Source organism: Ictalurus furcatus, chromosome 5 (genome assembly GCF_023375685.1).
Source record: "Ictalurus furcatus strain D&B chromosome 5, Billie_1.0, whole genome shotgun sequence".
NCBI classification, from domain to species: Eukaryota; Metazoa; Chordata; class Actinopteri; order Siluriformes; family Ictaluridae; genus Ictalurus; species Ictalurus furcatus.
The window spans coordinates 24,830,079-24,845,692 of record NC_071259.1 but is presented as its reverse complement, the minus strand read 5'-3'; the positions used below and the strand labels follow the sequence as shown (position 1 = coordinate 24,845,692).

At 40.0% G+C, this 15,614-nt stretch overlaps 1 protein-coding gene across 1 annotated transcript; it reads right to left on the bottom strand.

Moving 5' to 3' along the window:
- Nucleotides 1–9,025: 9,025 nt before the first annotated feature.
- scrt2 (scratch family zinc finger 2) lies at nucleotides 9,026–15,393 on the bottom strand. The gene is made up of 2 exons (XM_053625392.1): nucleotides 14,849–15,393; nucleotides 9,026–10,091 (listed from the first exon to the last, which is right to left on the bottom strand). The coding sequence occupies exons 1-2, from the start codon at nucleotides 15,021–15,023 to the stop codon at nucleotides 9,328–9,330; spliced, it is 939 nt and encodes a 312-aa protein (XP_053481367.1). The 5' UTR covers nucleotides 15,024–15,393; the 3' UTR covers nucleotides 9,026–9,327.
- Nucleotides 15,394–15,614: the final 221 nt, after the last annotated feature.

Below are 15,614 nucleotides of genomic sequence, written 5' to 3'. Positions count from 1 at the left end.
GAAAGTACTGATTACTCTCTGCATGTGATAACAATATCTCCTATTCTTCACATGTCTGGGCTAGATGGAAGCCCATTCTCATAAAAAAAAAACATTCAAGCCCAAGTAAAACACCCAAACCATGTGGCAAAATGCATTATGGTCTAATGCAAAAGGTATGACAATTCCATCATTCCAAAAGATATGTTTGCGCAAAAGAACAAAAGACCTCCATACTCACGGTGAAGCATGATGGTGGCAGCATTACGCTTTGGGGCTGCTTTTCTTCAGCCAGAACTGCATGTTTTATCAAGGTGGAGGGAATCATTAATAGACACAAATACCAGCCGATTTTAGTACAAAACATTCAGGTGTCTGCTACTAAGCTGAAGTTGAAAAGGAATTTCACCTTTCAGTACAACAATGACCCAAAGCATACATCCAAATCAACAAAGGTATGGCCTAACCAAAAGAAGATAAAAGTTTTTGAGTGGCCTAGCCAAAGCCCAGCCCTGAATCCAACCAGAAATCTATGGGGTGACCTGAAGTGGATTGTGCACAGGAGATGCCCTTACAATTTGCTTGATCTAGAATGTTTTTGCAAGAAAGATTGGGAAAATATTGCAAACTTTTTAACAAAAGATCAAAAGGTTAAACAATAAAGACAATTTTACACAGCCGTCTTTGCTTATATTTACCAAGGGTGCCAATATTAGTGGAGGGCACTGTATATGCACACAATTTGTTTCTTTTTTTTTATTCTGAGAGTGCAGCATCTGGTTGTAAATCTCCTTGCATGAGCACATCATAAATCAATTACTAAAAAAAACCCTACTACACATCTGCTTATTATTTCATTTCATTTGTGCCCAATCTTCTGTTCGTTGAGCAATATCCTGCAATATTCTGAATAATTAACTCTAGAAGCCATTTATTGCTAAACGTTACACGGTCAAGTGGAAAGTGTTATTCTTCAAAATCAGCCTCATAGCTGCCTCGAAAAAATTAGGCTATAAATCATTACACAGTGGCAATTATGACTAACAGACATAAATTAAAATAAATTACAAACATATTTAATTATAGAAATTATAATCAATGTCATTTGTGTGTAGTTTATTTATGGATATTGATGCTTGTTTATAAAGAATACTGTATGTCCTTTCAGAAATGCAGAAGATACAGCAAGTATCTTCTTGTAAGTATTTCATGTGAATATTTTAGGCATGAGGTGGTAAATCAATGAGTAATAAAGCCTCTTCTCCTCTCTCTCTCTCTCTCTCTCTCTCTCTCTCCCTCTCTCTTTCTCAGGATTCAGCAGCTGTAGGACACTGAAGGAGGCTGTGATTGAACCCCACTTGCTATGATAATCCTGCTCATGCTGCTCATAATTCAGTTTTACTCAATTCTCTCTTTTTTCTTCACACCCCACCTCAGGAAAACACTCTGGTCCAGCATAAAATCAATGTTCCATTAAATTTTAATCATTAAGAATCATCAATAACAGCACCAGAACAGATGCTTGTGCCTTCAAATTCATGCTGTTCCCACCGTGTTTGCTGGCACTGATCTGAAAGCAGTCCTGTATAATGGATTACAGTCTGGTATAATGGATCACGGGATAACTCACGCAGGGACGGCGTGTCCTGGATCAGCACTCAAGAGCCACTTTTTCCTCACATGTCAGATGTATTTGTGCTGTCAGGACGAATACCTGCTCTGTGATTGCATGTCTATCACAGGAAGCATGACTGTGTGGCAGGGCCGTATTAATGCATAGAGAATGTCCCCTTAATAGCCTCTTAGCAGCCTGACCTACAAGTCACTGGTATTAAATTGCTCCTAACAGTGAGACAGGGGTGTTTATGGGAAGTGGGGCAGGAAGTCAATGAATATAAATTAATCTAAATCTATGAGGTGGTGCCTTATATTGAGATGAAAAAAGTACATGCACAGTATGACACATGACAGTCTTGACTTACCTATGATAGGGTAAAGAAGATAATATAAACTATATTATACTACAGCGCTGTTGATTCTGTTTGGTCAGAAGGTGTTGTTTAATTTTAAATAACAGCAGCTCTGACCATAGTTCCGGCTTCAAGGTTGATATTATCATGGTCTCTATAATAACAACTTGCTCAAGGAGATGTATGACAGACACTCCACATAAAAACATCTATTGATATGGTGACGTTGTCTGTGAGAAGATGTTTATTTAGCATTTTTGGAAGGAGTCTCCAGTGTCAGTCAGAGGTAAAGCTGTAAATTTAAGTTTTCCATCAAGAGAAAGTTTGAAGGATGGAGGGCGTTATACTTCCGGTTTCTCTGTAACATGATAAGCTGCATTTTATTATTATTAGTAGTAGTAGTAGTAGTAGTCGTAGTAGTAATAGTAGTAGCAGCAGTAGTAGTAGTAATAGTAGTAGTAGTAGTAGTAATAGTAGTAGCAGCAGTAGTAGTAATAGTAGTAGTAGTAGTAGTAGTAGTAGTAGCAGCAGTAGTAGCAGTAGTAGTAGTAGTAGTAGTAATAGAGGTAGCAGCAGTAGTAGTAGTAGTAGTAGTAATAGTAGTAGTAGTAGCAGCAGTAGTAGTAGTAGTAGTAGTAGCAATAGTAGTAGTAGTAGTAGTAGTAGTAGTAGCAGCAGTAGTAGTAGTAGTAGTAGTAGTAGTAGCAGCAGCAGTAGTAGTAGTAATAGTAGTAGTAGTAGTAGTAGTAGTAGTAGTAATAGTAGTAGCAGCAGTAGTAGTAGTAGTAGTAGTAATAGTAGTAGCAGCAGTAGTAGTAGTAGTAGCAGCAGTAGTAGTAGTAGTAGTAGTAATAGTAGTAGTAGTAGTAATATTAGTAGTAATAGTAGTAGTAGGAGTAGGAGTAATAGTAGTAGCAGCAGTAGTAGTAATAATAGTAGTAGTAATAGTAGTAGCAGCAGTAGTAGTAGTAGTAGTAGTAGTAGTAGTAGTAGTAGTAATAGTAGTAGTAGTAGCAGCAGTAGTAGTAGTAATATTAGTATTAGTATTAGTGTTATTATTAACTTCAAGAAAGAGAAACAATTAGAGGCTGGTGAGGGAACATGTTTATACAGTAGCTGTTATAATGTAAGTAATGGCAGGAGCTCATTTTTAAGGATGTTCCACAAAATTAAATGTAACTATGAATGTATAAATATAAGACATGTGTTCTTTAATTCATGAAAAATGTCATCATTGGCAAACTGCTGTGGTATAAGAGGAATAAAACACAGCAGAATATATTGTTCTTGGAAAATATTCAACTTTAGGATGATAACAGGAACTCTGATTCATGTACAGCTCCATCACACCACCCCAACATTGATTATTTGCCAATGACAACACATCCCAATTTTTTTATTCCCCACTTAGTGCTTAGTGAAGGGAAATTCAGTTGTCCCAGCTTGGCAGTGTGTCAAGAGCAATGTGCAGTGCAGTTAAAAAATTTTAAAAATGCACAAAGTAGCAATAATATTAAATATTGCACTTAGCTGTATGGCATTATTACATCCTGTATACATACAATGATCCAAAGCAACTCCACCTCTGAATAGCTAAAAAAAAAAAAAAAAAAAAAAAAATGCTAAATTAAAGGTTTGGAGTGGCCTTGTCAAAGTCCTGACCTTTACCAATTGAGATGCTGTAGCAGGACCTTAAACAGGCATGGTTCATGCTCGAAAACCCTCCAGTGTGGCTGAACTCAAGCAGTTCTGCAAAGAAAAGTGGGCCAAAATTCCACCACAGCGCTTTGAAAGACTGATCTCCAGTTACCGTAAGCGTTTGGTTGCAGTTATTGCTGATAAAGGTAGCAATTACTTTTTCATTTTGGCGATAGGTGTTGGATAACTTTTTTTTTGCTTCAATAAAAAAATTAATAATAATAATACTGTATTGTGTGTTTAATCATATTGCCTTTGTTTTATACTGTATTTCGTATGAAGGTCTAAAACTGTTTAGCATGAGATATGCACAAAAACAGAAGAAATCAGGATACTTTTTCACAGCAATGTATACTGATATATACATCATAAATCAAATAAATGTAGCAAGACTTTAAAACTACAAACATAATGACAAGACACTTTAGAACATTTGTGCTATTGGTTTTATTATTGTCATTATCATCATCGTCATCACCAGTATTATCCCCACTTCTAATAACAGTGGTACAAAGGAAAACAAGAAAAAATCAAAACCACTCATTCTCAGTCATGGCTTAACATTTTTCCCTATGTTCTGAAAAAAGGAGAGAGTAAGAGAGTGTGGGGAGAGTAAGAAAGAAGAGTGAAAATCTAAATTCTGTCGCTTGAGGACCATATGGTGGCTTGTGAGAAGGCCGCCATAAGTCGAAGGCTTTTGTTATGGAAATTATACTTTTTATTTTTTGGCACTTTTCATTACTGCACAGCCAAGCTGGGCACTTAGACAAAAGACAGAAGGAAGAAAAAAAAAACAGAAAGAGAGAGAACATCAACAGATCTCCTAATACAGAAAATGATCCCATATTGACAACAACTGGTCAATGCAGCCGACAGCAGATAATTAGCTAAAGAAGGTGTGTCCCTGATTTTGTGTTTTCTGTCCAGGCTTTTACTGGTACCAGTGTATACAATGCCAAAAAATTTCTAAGAAAAGAGGAAAAGCAAACGGATCAGGTTTTTCTTTTTCACATGCAGTGTCGTATTATTGCTGTGACATATTTACAAACATATTTACAAGTTCATCAGAGAGGAACAATGTTTTCCCATGAAATTCTCCTCTAGGTGATAGTCCTTAATAGCTAACTGTGACCTTTGGACAACATGTCGACCGGATTCCCCATCTTAATACTGACATTGCTTGACATACATTAAAAATGGTTTATCATTTGATTGAAAGTAAAATAGAGAGGTAAAGCTAGTCGAAAATCATCAAATGTCCTTGTAAAGGCGGTTATTTCGTGTTACTAAGGGCTTTGCATAATAAAACAATTCATTATTCAGTGGGTTTTATCATTGCTTTTAATCTTAGGCTTTAGGTTTGAAAGCTTGTATGCAAGAAAAAAAAAGAGAGAAAAAGGCAAATGAGTGAAGGATGAAAAATAATGACTCATTTACAGACATGATGCATTGGTGGGTAATGAACTGGGTTAAGAAGCCGGGAGCAGGAAAAGTGTCTACATGCTGCCTCTGTTGCTGCACTCGCAGACTTGAACTACACTGATTTGAGGACAATGAAAGTCAATTGTTAAGGGAGAGGTCATGGATGCGTGGGCGGATGGATGGATCAGGAGAACGGAGGAAGAGAGGGTAGGAGGCGAGGGGATGGGCAGGGAAGCTCATCTCTGATTCCCTGTGGGTTTCGCACTATTACAGATATTGTGTCGTCTGATTTAGAATATGCAAAGCGCTGACGGTGCATTCGCCTGCTGCTGGCTCGACCTTCTTCATCAAGGTCAGACTCAGCCTCAATTACTCTCTCTGTCTCCCTGCCTGTCCACTAGCACCTGTTCACCCTGAGAGAGAGGGAGCGAGGAAAAGAATGACAGCCAGGGAAAATGAGAGAAGGGATACGAGTGATAAAACTACAAAGAGATATCAATGAAAAGGAGAGGAGGTTCAGTGAATACTCGTTTAAGACTCCATCATTTACTGCGCTGAGCTCTAATCCGGAACTTCTAGAAAGAAATAATAACACCACACACTCCTAACACTACACTCTACGTCTACATCACAGCATTTGAACAGACTTGTGTCTCACTGATGCACGCCACCGGTGCCGTCGTTACTGTTCTGTTTACTTCACCCTGTCACCGGTGACAGATATTCGCTTTGAACCTCGGTCCTGACCCATCGTCAAACGCCACCTGTCTAGAAGCTATGCTTCACATCACAGCACAGAGGCATCAACGTTGATGAGGAGGACATAATGAGACAGTGTATGTGTCCTTCTTTGCACTGGGTTTTATTTTTAGCACGTTTAAAACCGCTGAGAGCTAGGGGCACGTACAGACCGTACTGTAATGCTCGATTATTAGCCTGCAGGTTTCTCTGACCTGTCAGGTTCCCTCTCTCTCTGCAAGACAAGCCATTAAACATGCTGTAGCATCGCTATCCATCAGACAAATCTCCATCCCCTGGCCCAGTTCATTTAGAGACCTGTTCTGATTTGCCTCTTCCATCTGTAGCGCTGAGAAAAGTGCAGCGTAAATGTGCCACAAATGAAGGTAATCTTGATAATCGTTGTTGTTTCGTTGCTCATTTTCAGCAGGCTGACTTCAAAGGCAGGACGCTGATTGGGGTAAATGATGATACGTACAGTACACACACTGAAATTGATCATAATGACCTAGGTATAACTGAGACTATTTATCCTTTAATCTTGTACACGCTGCTTGGTCGGCATCAGTGTTATTAAAGATATTAAATGCTGTTGCGGCAGCACTGTTTTCAGTGTTAGCATTAGGATCATTATATCTGGAAATGTTGACTCTTTGATAGACTTTTCCAAAACATGTCTGCAAGAATTCATAAATTAGTTGGAGTTTCACTTTTTTTTTTTTCTTGTTAGTCACTTTAGCAAAAGTAGATGTAATATGTCATTGCATGCAGGAAATAAAACCACATGACCTACATGGGACAAATGAAATGAATCATGTGTGAAAATCATATGTGGAAAATGAAAATCATATGATCTATACATTAAAGGTCCACAGACTAGAAATTTTGTGACACATGACATTAGATGTGTCTACAAACAATGTGTAAAAATTCACATGAGGAGTTTGGGTGACTTTTCTCTAAGGGAAAGCAGTGAAGCATTCAAAACTTGCAGATCGCCGTTTGGATGCGGACCAGGCAAAGTATTTCCGCAGACCGAGGAGAGTACTTGAATCACATTGCTCAGATCACATGCATTAATTATAAATGATAAATTATATAGCTGAAGGCAGCCCATCCGACCAGAGTTTAGCTACCAGGTTTTCACAGATTTCACGTTTCATGTTCATTTCCCCTCTCTCGTCTGCGATTAGCAAACTGACAATGTGGAATGTTTAAAAAACTAGACACTGAAAACATAATGTTTAAAGACAACTACATTGGATGTGTCTCATCTGTTCAGAGTCCTTGGCACTAACATTCAGTCATGTTAGTTACTTTTCTGGACATTTGTAAGCAAGGAATTTTCTATAAGTAGAATTTTGGTTGAATACCTCGTACTGTATATTGCCATGACATGACACATGGGAAATAATAATCAATGAATGTGACTGAATGTCAAAGTGTAGATACGTGATAACACAGCATCAGCACCAGTGTTCATTTACACTTAATTAGGTGATATTCCTGACTACAATGGATGATAAACATTTTTTTGCTGTTAAGAGCACTGCTAGTCACGGCAGGCTTAAAAATGAATGAAAATGGCTGGTTTAATTGTGATTTATTTTACACTGGAGATGAAATGAGTAATGTTTATGGATATAAATGAAGTGTTTCTACTATCAGGGTGCAATGTATGCCCAGGCATCACTGAGGGATGGTTTTCCCAAGCCAAAGCTAATTTATCCCAAATAAAAATGACAACAACGAGATGGAGGATGACTTTGTGGTTTGTGTTCAGGCTCGTTCATTTATTGCCCTAAGTGGTCTGCACACAGGACAGCTATGATTATACAAGTCCACTGCCGTGTCAAGGAAGAATTATTGCCTGTGAAACAAAATATCATTCCAACTTTTCAACGCTGTACATTGTTCCTCTTTCAAAAGTAAGCAAATAAATAAATAAATAAATAAATAAAGACAAAAAAAAATGCTAGAAGTCGCATGGACTTGTTCTTTCCTACAGTTTCATCATGCATATAAACATTTTTCTTTCAAGAGCAGCATCTTACAAGGTCAATGGCGGTATTTAGTATTCCAAATACACAGATGAATAAATTAAATAAATAACACCAATAAAATACGAAATAAATAAATAAATACTTAAATAAAAGAATAAATAGTATGTTGAATAAATACATAAATAAAATAATACTGATGTGGTAAGAAAATGAGGTCACTGTTTTGACAGAGGTGAATGATGGACAGTGAGTTAGGGATGGACGGGTCAGAGGTCGTACCTGCCTCTTAGTGAGGTAATAGCTAGACTGGAAGTGGGGGGGAAGTATTTCCAGGAAGAGGGAACACTTGAAGAGTCAGTTTGAGCCAAAATGGCAGAGGAAGACCTGCATTGTGGGTTGAGATTGCTTCTAAATGTCCTCATTAGAGTCACCGTGAATTGTGAGAATGATTCATATATACTGAGATATTGCATCCTGTTAAACAGGACCGAACGCAATGGGTTTTTAAACCGGAAGTGCCTTTAAGTTACACCTTCCTTGTTTAGTCCTTGATATCTGCGCATGGTGAGAAAAACACTGTATTCTGAACAGTCCACAAAACACTCACATTCCCAAAGATCACTCTTCCATGAATTATTGTGTTGATTGGCACAACAAAAGACAATAAATAAAATGCTGGAGGTTGGGACTGTAATAGAAAAATAACACCTGTTGGATTAAAATTACTAAAGACTGACGGAAAAAAGTTTTCAACTTTTTAGTGGCCTATTTTTTTTTTTTTTTTTTTTGCAAATACTGTCATTATTAACATTGTCATAAAAGTTGGCAGTTGCAAAAGAATTCAGCTCTTAGCAAAACAAAAAAAAAGCAGCATAAAAATACATGAGGTCATTTTTTGTTCGTTTCTAAAAAAAGAAGGAACACTGTTGTCCTTTTTTGTTCGTTTTTTTTTTTGTTTTGTTTTCATTCGATTTGCTATAAAATATCAGGATTCTAAATATTATTACTATCATTGCTATTATTATTATTTTAATTATTATTATTATAGTCATTGATAAAAATTCACATGCCAGGCCTCATAATACGTGTGTGTGTGTGTGTGTGTGTGCGCGCGTGTGTGTGTGTGTGTGTGTGTGTGTGTGTGACAGAGAGAGACACAGAGAGAGAGAGAGAGAGAGAGAGAGGGAGGGCGAGAGAGAGAAACAGAGTCTTGCAGTATGTTTCCGTGTATCTGTGGACAGTTAGCAATAAGAGTGAAGAAAAATCCAGCATTGGTTCATTATTGTCTTCTCATTACTGTTTTCTTTTTCTTCCCCAAAGTGATCTCAGCGAAAATATTGCTTTCTAAAAAAGGAAGAAGGGAAAAGGCGCATTTGTTTCTGTGTATGTGTGTATGTGTGTGTGTGTCTGTGTGTGTGTGTGTGTGTGTGTGTGTGTGTGTGTGTAAGGGCTTAGTGAAGGATTAATTAAATGTAGAATTTTTTTCCCTTCTCATCCATTTTCTCGCTGCATGGTGCTCAGTTCTCAGAGCCGGACTCATCCTCGTCTCCGGAGCCCTTGAAGCAGGCCGACTCATAGTGCTTGTTCAGGTACGACTTGAGCGCAAAGGTCTTGTGGCAGCGCTTACAGCGGTAGTGCTTGAAGGCAGAGTGTGTCTGCATGTGGGCGCGCAGGTTGGAGCGATCAGCGAAGGCCTTGCCACAATGGGCGCATGCGAATGGCTTCTCACCAGTGTGTGAGCGCATGTGGCCCTGCAGCAGCCAAGGGCGGCTGAATGCCTTGCTGCACACGTTGCACTTGTGCTTGAGGTCGTGCGTGAGCACGTGCATGGCCAGCGCTGGCATGGAGACATAAACCTTGCCGCATGTTGGGCACTTGCGTGCCATCTTGCTGTCCAGGCTGCGATGCGTCTGCTTGTGGCGGCTCAGGTTGGATGACGTGGCGTAGGTCTTACCACACTCGTTGCATGTGTGTCTCGCACCTGATTCCTTCACTTCCACACCACCTTTACGTGCCTCCTTGGCCTCACCTCTCCTGCGTGAACGACCATCTGAGATGAAGAAGCCGTCTGCCGTGTAGCCATCACTCTGGCTTTCGGACTCACCGCTGTAGTAGCCACGAGCCGTCAGGCCGGATTGAGGGCTGTCCGGATGCTCCAAGTCTGGCTCACAGTACTCCTCTCCTCCACTGTTTACCGGAGCGTAGAGTGGGTCAGACACAGCTGAGCTAAGCTTCTTCTCACCCTGATACGCTGATGGACTGATGTAGTCCTGGATGTAGCCTGGGGAGAAAAGAGAGGAGATGCACTCAGATTTAAAGGTACGGTCAATAGTTCTGGTCTTGAGTTTGTTGCCTTAAACACATATGCTAGAACGCCTTAAAGCTAATTCAGGTCCCCAGTTTTCTTAACTGGTAGGCCATACAATCGACAAGCAAGCAGAAACTTTTCCTAGTCCTGATGGATTGGACGTTGATGGTCCACGTAAACTTTTACTTTCATTTACAGAATCTAGGGTGCCACAGAGAACAGAATGTCAGCAAGTGTTTTGACTTATAAATTACTGACACCACCTTAATGCTAATATACCTTTATCACTAATTAATAAATAGAAGCATAATTATTAAAATCCATTGTATGATTATTACACTGACATGATATTAATTTCTTCAGTCAAATACTGTTATTATAATAAGAACACTATTACTGTTAATTTCTATTGTTAAATTGTGTTACTAGAGTGACAGTACTATTAATTAGTAAATAGATTAATTATTATTATTATTATTATTATTATTATTATTATTATTATCCCAGCCTACTATCTGCAGTCTCTTTACCTCAAAGTACAAAAAACCCCTTTACTGTGTGTCTAATTGTGTGTCGAAGTGAATGTGTGTATGTTACAAAGGGTTGTAACACAGAGATGATGACTTATTAAGTGGTGTAACTGTATTAGGAGTACAGACACCCCCTCATGCCACAATTTCTCTCTCTCTTCTCTCTTAGATGAAATAATCTTATTGATTAGCTCATTTTCTTTGATAAGATTACCAAATGGCCTCTCTGGGTAAGTGGTTGTACGCTTAATTTTCATCTCCATTATTCCATGATAAGAAATCAGTGCTAGGGCTTGTGTTATGCCACAGGCTACATCATTCTTTTCCTCACTTCGAGGCTCACATTAGTCCTGTTTGAAATACAGTCAGACATTCAAGTAGAGTCAGTGCTCAAAGTAATATTAATAAAGCAATTCCAAAGCCAGACATATCGACTGCTCTTTCAACGCAAAGCAACCCCTTTTTTTGCACTTGTTCACTGCTAGATAAATGACTAACCCCTGGCACATCATTCACAGACACAGACAGAGAGAGACATAGCGAGAGAGAAAGAGAGAGAGACAGTCGGGTGCTGCTAAAAGGTTTCCTGGCAGCCGCTAGGTCTTTTAAATCATTTCAGCCACATTATATCCGCGCCGGAGTGGCAGCCGTTCGTCTCGATGTTTTTAACCTAATAGCTATCGCGTCGCACACTGGGTGAGAAATCCTCTATCACATTTAACATGAGAACTAGACAGTGTCGGAGAAAAGCCATTCCACCAGCCCTCTGAACGCAGCAAACCGAGAGAAATGAAGTATTGACTGCCTGTTAATGAAATTCACCGTTTCCATGCTGATCAATAGGCTATCTGCTGTAAAAAGCAGTGCAACTGGTCATGCAGTAAGTAAAGCAAAAGTCCCAGAGAATAAGGAGACACATGACAGGCCTCAGTAACCAAGCTACAGTCAAAGAGAAGAGCAAACGGATTAAGGCAGGAGGAGGAGGAGGAAATTGCTGTTATTGTCCGTCGAGGGTCACAACATCACCTGCCTTGCTGCCGTAAGCATGCTGAAGTGCCTTGAAGGGCCGGGATCATTATTAGACACGCAATTAGAGCGCTTTTAATGCCCTGCACTCCAGCAGCCTTTTCACTGCACAGCAATTCCGGAAGCAGTGGCTGTAGAGGAAGGCAAGCTCAGCGAGCTTTACGGTGCTTAAGGTGCTTACGCATGATAAAAAACCCAGCACAGCCCTCCACATGATAACGATCTGATAGATAGCATTAGTATCAGCCAAGCAGAATCATAGAAGTATGAAGAATGAAATGTTATCTATATCAATTAACTTCTTCATATATACTGCAATACTCTGATATGTAGTCTATCAAGTAGGTTATTCATAACTGTCTGGGGTTATTTGATAAATGAAAAAGCCTTAATTGGCCTCTATTCATTACTCCCACTATCATCATATATTCAGATACCATTTAGTGCTTTTGTATTTCATATGTATCTTTTACTTACAAAAGTGTAGCTTTGTAGCTTTAGCCTAAAGACTAATTGTGGTCCATGTGTGTACCTTAAATCCTTTCAAAGGGACAGTACACTATATTACATTTCCAGAAGAACGATGCAAATGAAAGGTATAGAAGGTGCCCATGATTAAGGATACCACCCCAGTGCCAAGGAAAGGTAGAGTTTAGTTCTATTTTTAATAACAGTACAAAATAAGGAATTCAGGAACTTTGTATATTGACAAAAACTTAGTCGGTTAGTTTTATCAAATCAAAATAGAAAAAAAATGTATATAAGAATCTGATATCTAGCATTTCTTATAATAGCTGATTAAGAAGCAGGTTATGAATGTGAAGCCTTTCAGAGTGCAACAGGTCCATGTTGGCCTGGGTTGGCTGTTCTGCTAAATTGTGAAGTCTGGCACTTTTTTTTAAACATGAAAACACAAAAAAGAAATGCCTGGAGGGATGATCAAAATAGGTGTGATGGTGTGTCAGTCAATAGTGCAGTGCAGAGTGGAGACTGTGTTTTAAGGCTTCAGCCTTTGCGAGATTCCTGTAATAGGCCACCATTCTGCCCTTTCGATCAGAGCACCACCTTTAATTCCTGCTGTGGCTGGAGATGGAAGGCCATTAACAAACTTGCCACAATACTGAGACCTCAGAAATCAGATCTTCTTAAGCTAATGGGTCTTTATATAGGTCTACAAAAAGAGTAAATAAACCAGCAGAAAATTCATTTATGCATAATTTCAAAAAAAGAAACAAAGAATGTGATATAACATATCATATTGCTCTCCATATTGCCCCCCCCCCCCCTCCCCACATAGTTCTCATAGCATTTACATCACAGCATTTAGCAAATGCTCTTATCCAAAGCACCTCAAACAGGCACCAGTTTAAGGGATTAACTTTGACATTGGTGGTGGTTTGTCTATGATAAAAGCACTGTCTACCGTTTGTGATCATTAAAAATTGAACAATTAGGCTGCTTCTTTCAGAATTTTGAATGCTTAAGTAAGAATGTTGTACTGCTGAAGTCTTTGTTCTTGATGTAACAGACATGCTGCTCTTCAGGAGTAGTGCTGATGCATGGTAAAATCACTCACCCACAAGTGCAGAGCTGTTTTTCCAGTTCTATCTAACATTAACCAGTTTTAGTGCAGTAGTGCACAGTCTTGGGGCATCTCTAAAGATTGAGGGGGAAAGCAATGTAGGCCAATGGGTCTATACCACTGCATTATACAAAATGTCACATCTAAACATTATAATGCTGACACATGAGTTTGTTGGTGCTTTCATTTAGAATCAGATTCTAAAACACTACCTCACTCTATTTGTCTTTTACATCATTGAAAGCCTACAGGTTATCAAGGTTATCCGTTCGAAGTATAAACATGTCTGCATTTTGCAAAACTACTTTACTTTGTAAGCCATCATAAAATCAAACAGAATGAGTTATAAAACCGTCTGGCTCTGATATGACTGAATTTGCTGTTTTTGCAACAGGTGGGAAAGCAACACTTTCTTCCTCTCTGACCCTTTCTCTCGCTCAGTCTAAATCTCCTGTCAGCTTATCTCTGAAAAAACATCATAGAATGACAGAGGGGAGCGGACATCTGCTGCCCAAATCTGCCCAAAGATAGAGAGAATGAGACAAGAGAGAGAGAGAGAGAGAGAGAGAGAGACCCAGGGAGCACTGAATATCCCCAGCTTAGCTTTGCCTTGTCCTGCATGTTTGTATAGAAGAGTCCAGCTTCCTCAGCTGTGATGCTATTTGTCTTTTTGTCGCTCTGTCTCTCTGTGTCTGGTGTGTGTATATATTTACAGTGCATACTGTTAATAATGTGATTATTTGTGCATTCTCTTTTTTCTCCTTCTCCTCATATGTCGCACCCCCCCCCCCCCCTTTCCGGTTGTTCTGTACTGTACTTGAAGGTCTCTGGTGGCGTCAGTGACTGAAATCCTGCCCCCCCCCCAACTTGGTTTCATATGTTGCAAAAGGAGGGGATGGAGAGCAACAGACTGCGAGAAAGAGGAAGAGAGATGAGGAAAGAAGGATGGGGGAGGAGAGAGCGAGAATGATAATATACATGCCATAGGGGGTGGACTGGACGGCGGTTGAATCTCAAGGGCAACACGAGCTAAGGACAAAAGCATTAACCAATCATGCCCCGGGACACTTTTGGTCCAAACAGCATCTCTGAGCTTGCAGCAACAGGAGCCTGTCCACATAAGGAAAAGGATGTAGCACTTAGCATTAGCAGTCACAGCGAAACAAGCCCATTATCAGCAGCACACCAGAGCCCGGTCATATGGCCTTATTTACATAAGCCAATCGCTACTCCATGACCTGGATTGTGTCTGCACATCGCCAGAGTCAAAAAACCACACAAAAGTCCACAGCCACAGCAGGAGCTCGGAAGAGAAAGGGGGAGAAAAGGGGGATGAGGCGAAAGCGGGTTTAAGGATTAAACAGAAGCCTAAAACAACAACAAAACACCAGGCTTTACCAAACATCTGGTGATATTTCTCTGGTTTAGTATAAAATCATCAGCATGAAATTCATCCTGGTTTTTCTCTGCTACAGATATGTTCAAATGAAAAAATCAGTGACTTGAAGCAGTAACTGGCAAGATAAAGATATTGAGCATGTGCTTGCATAAAGTGACAGACATCCCACACTTGCATATACACACACACTCACCATTCTCACTGAGCCGGATGCCCAAACTGGTTACGGAGTCCGTGATGGAGCGAGTGAAAGTGAAGGACTCATCCAGGTGATGGTGATGATGATGATGATGATGGTTAGATGCCGCCACAGGAGACGAGGAGAAATCATCCAGCTTGATCTTCTTCACCAGAAAGGAGCGGGGCATGATTCACAAACACAAGAAGCACTACGCATGGACGTCGAAGAGGGGAAAAAATTTGGAGAAAAAAGACTCCTGGAAAAAAAGCAAAAAAAGCAGTGCAGCGGCAAAAGGCTGAATTGTGTATCCGTGTGTCTGTTCAACTTAAAGAAGGAAAAGATCCAAGAACAAGAAAGGGACTACAAGAATGAGGGATGGAAGTAAAGAAAATGGAGCGCAGGCAAGAAGAGAGACGACGGACGATGCGATGCTGTGTGTGCGCTCTACTGTACGGACCACACGCACATGCATACACTCCCTCGCTTTCCCATTCGTGGAAAAAAAAATCGGGGGGGGAATGAAAACACATTCAGCACTGGATAGCTCCTGGGCTGCAGTGGGGGCCGCTTAGAGAAAGAGAAAGACAGTGGAAGAGGAGAGAGAAAAGACAGAGTGAGGACAGAGAAAGAGAGGGAGAGGGAGAGAGAGAGAGAGAGAGAGAGAGAGAGAGAGAGAGAGACTGTGAGACTAGCTGAGATCAGCAGTCAGCCAGGCTTATATGGGGCGGCAGTGGGAGAGAGATCAGGTGGTACTCAGCAATGGAGCTGCTTAGCTTTA

What these genes read in the sequence shown, in the direction of transcription:
- scrt2 (XM_053625392.1), bottom strand. Translation starts at nt 15,023, where the DNA reads ATGCCCCGCTCCTTTCTGGTGAAGAAGATCAAGCTGGATGATTTCTCC. An exon ending in CATCCGGCTCAGTGAGAATG is followed by an intron (nt 10,092 to 14,848) that starts GTGAGTGTGTGT and finishes TTTTCTCCCCAG; the next exon opens with GCTACATCCAGGACTACATC.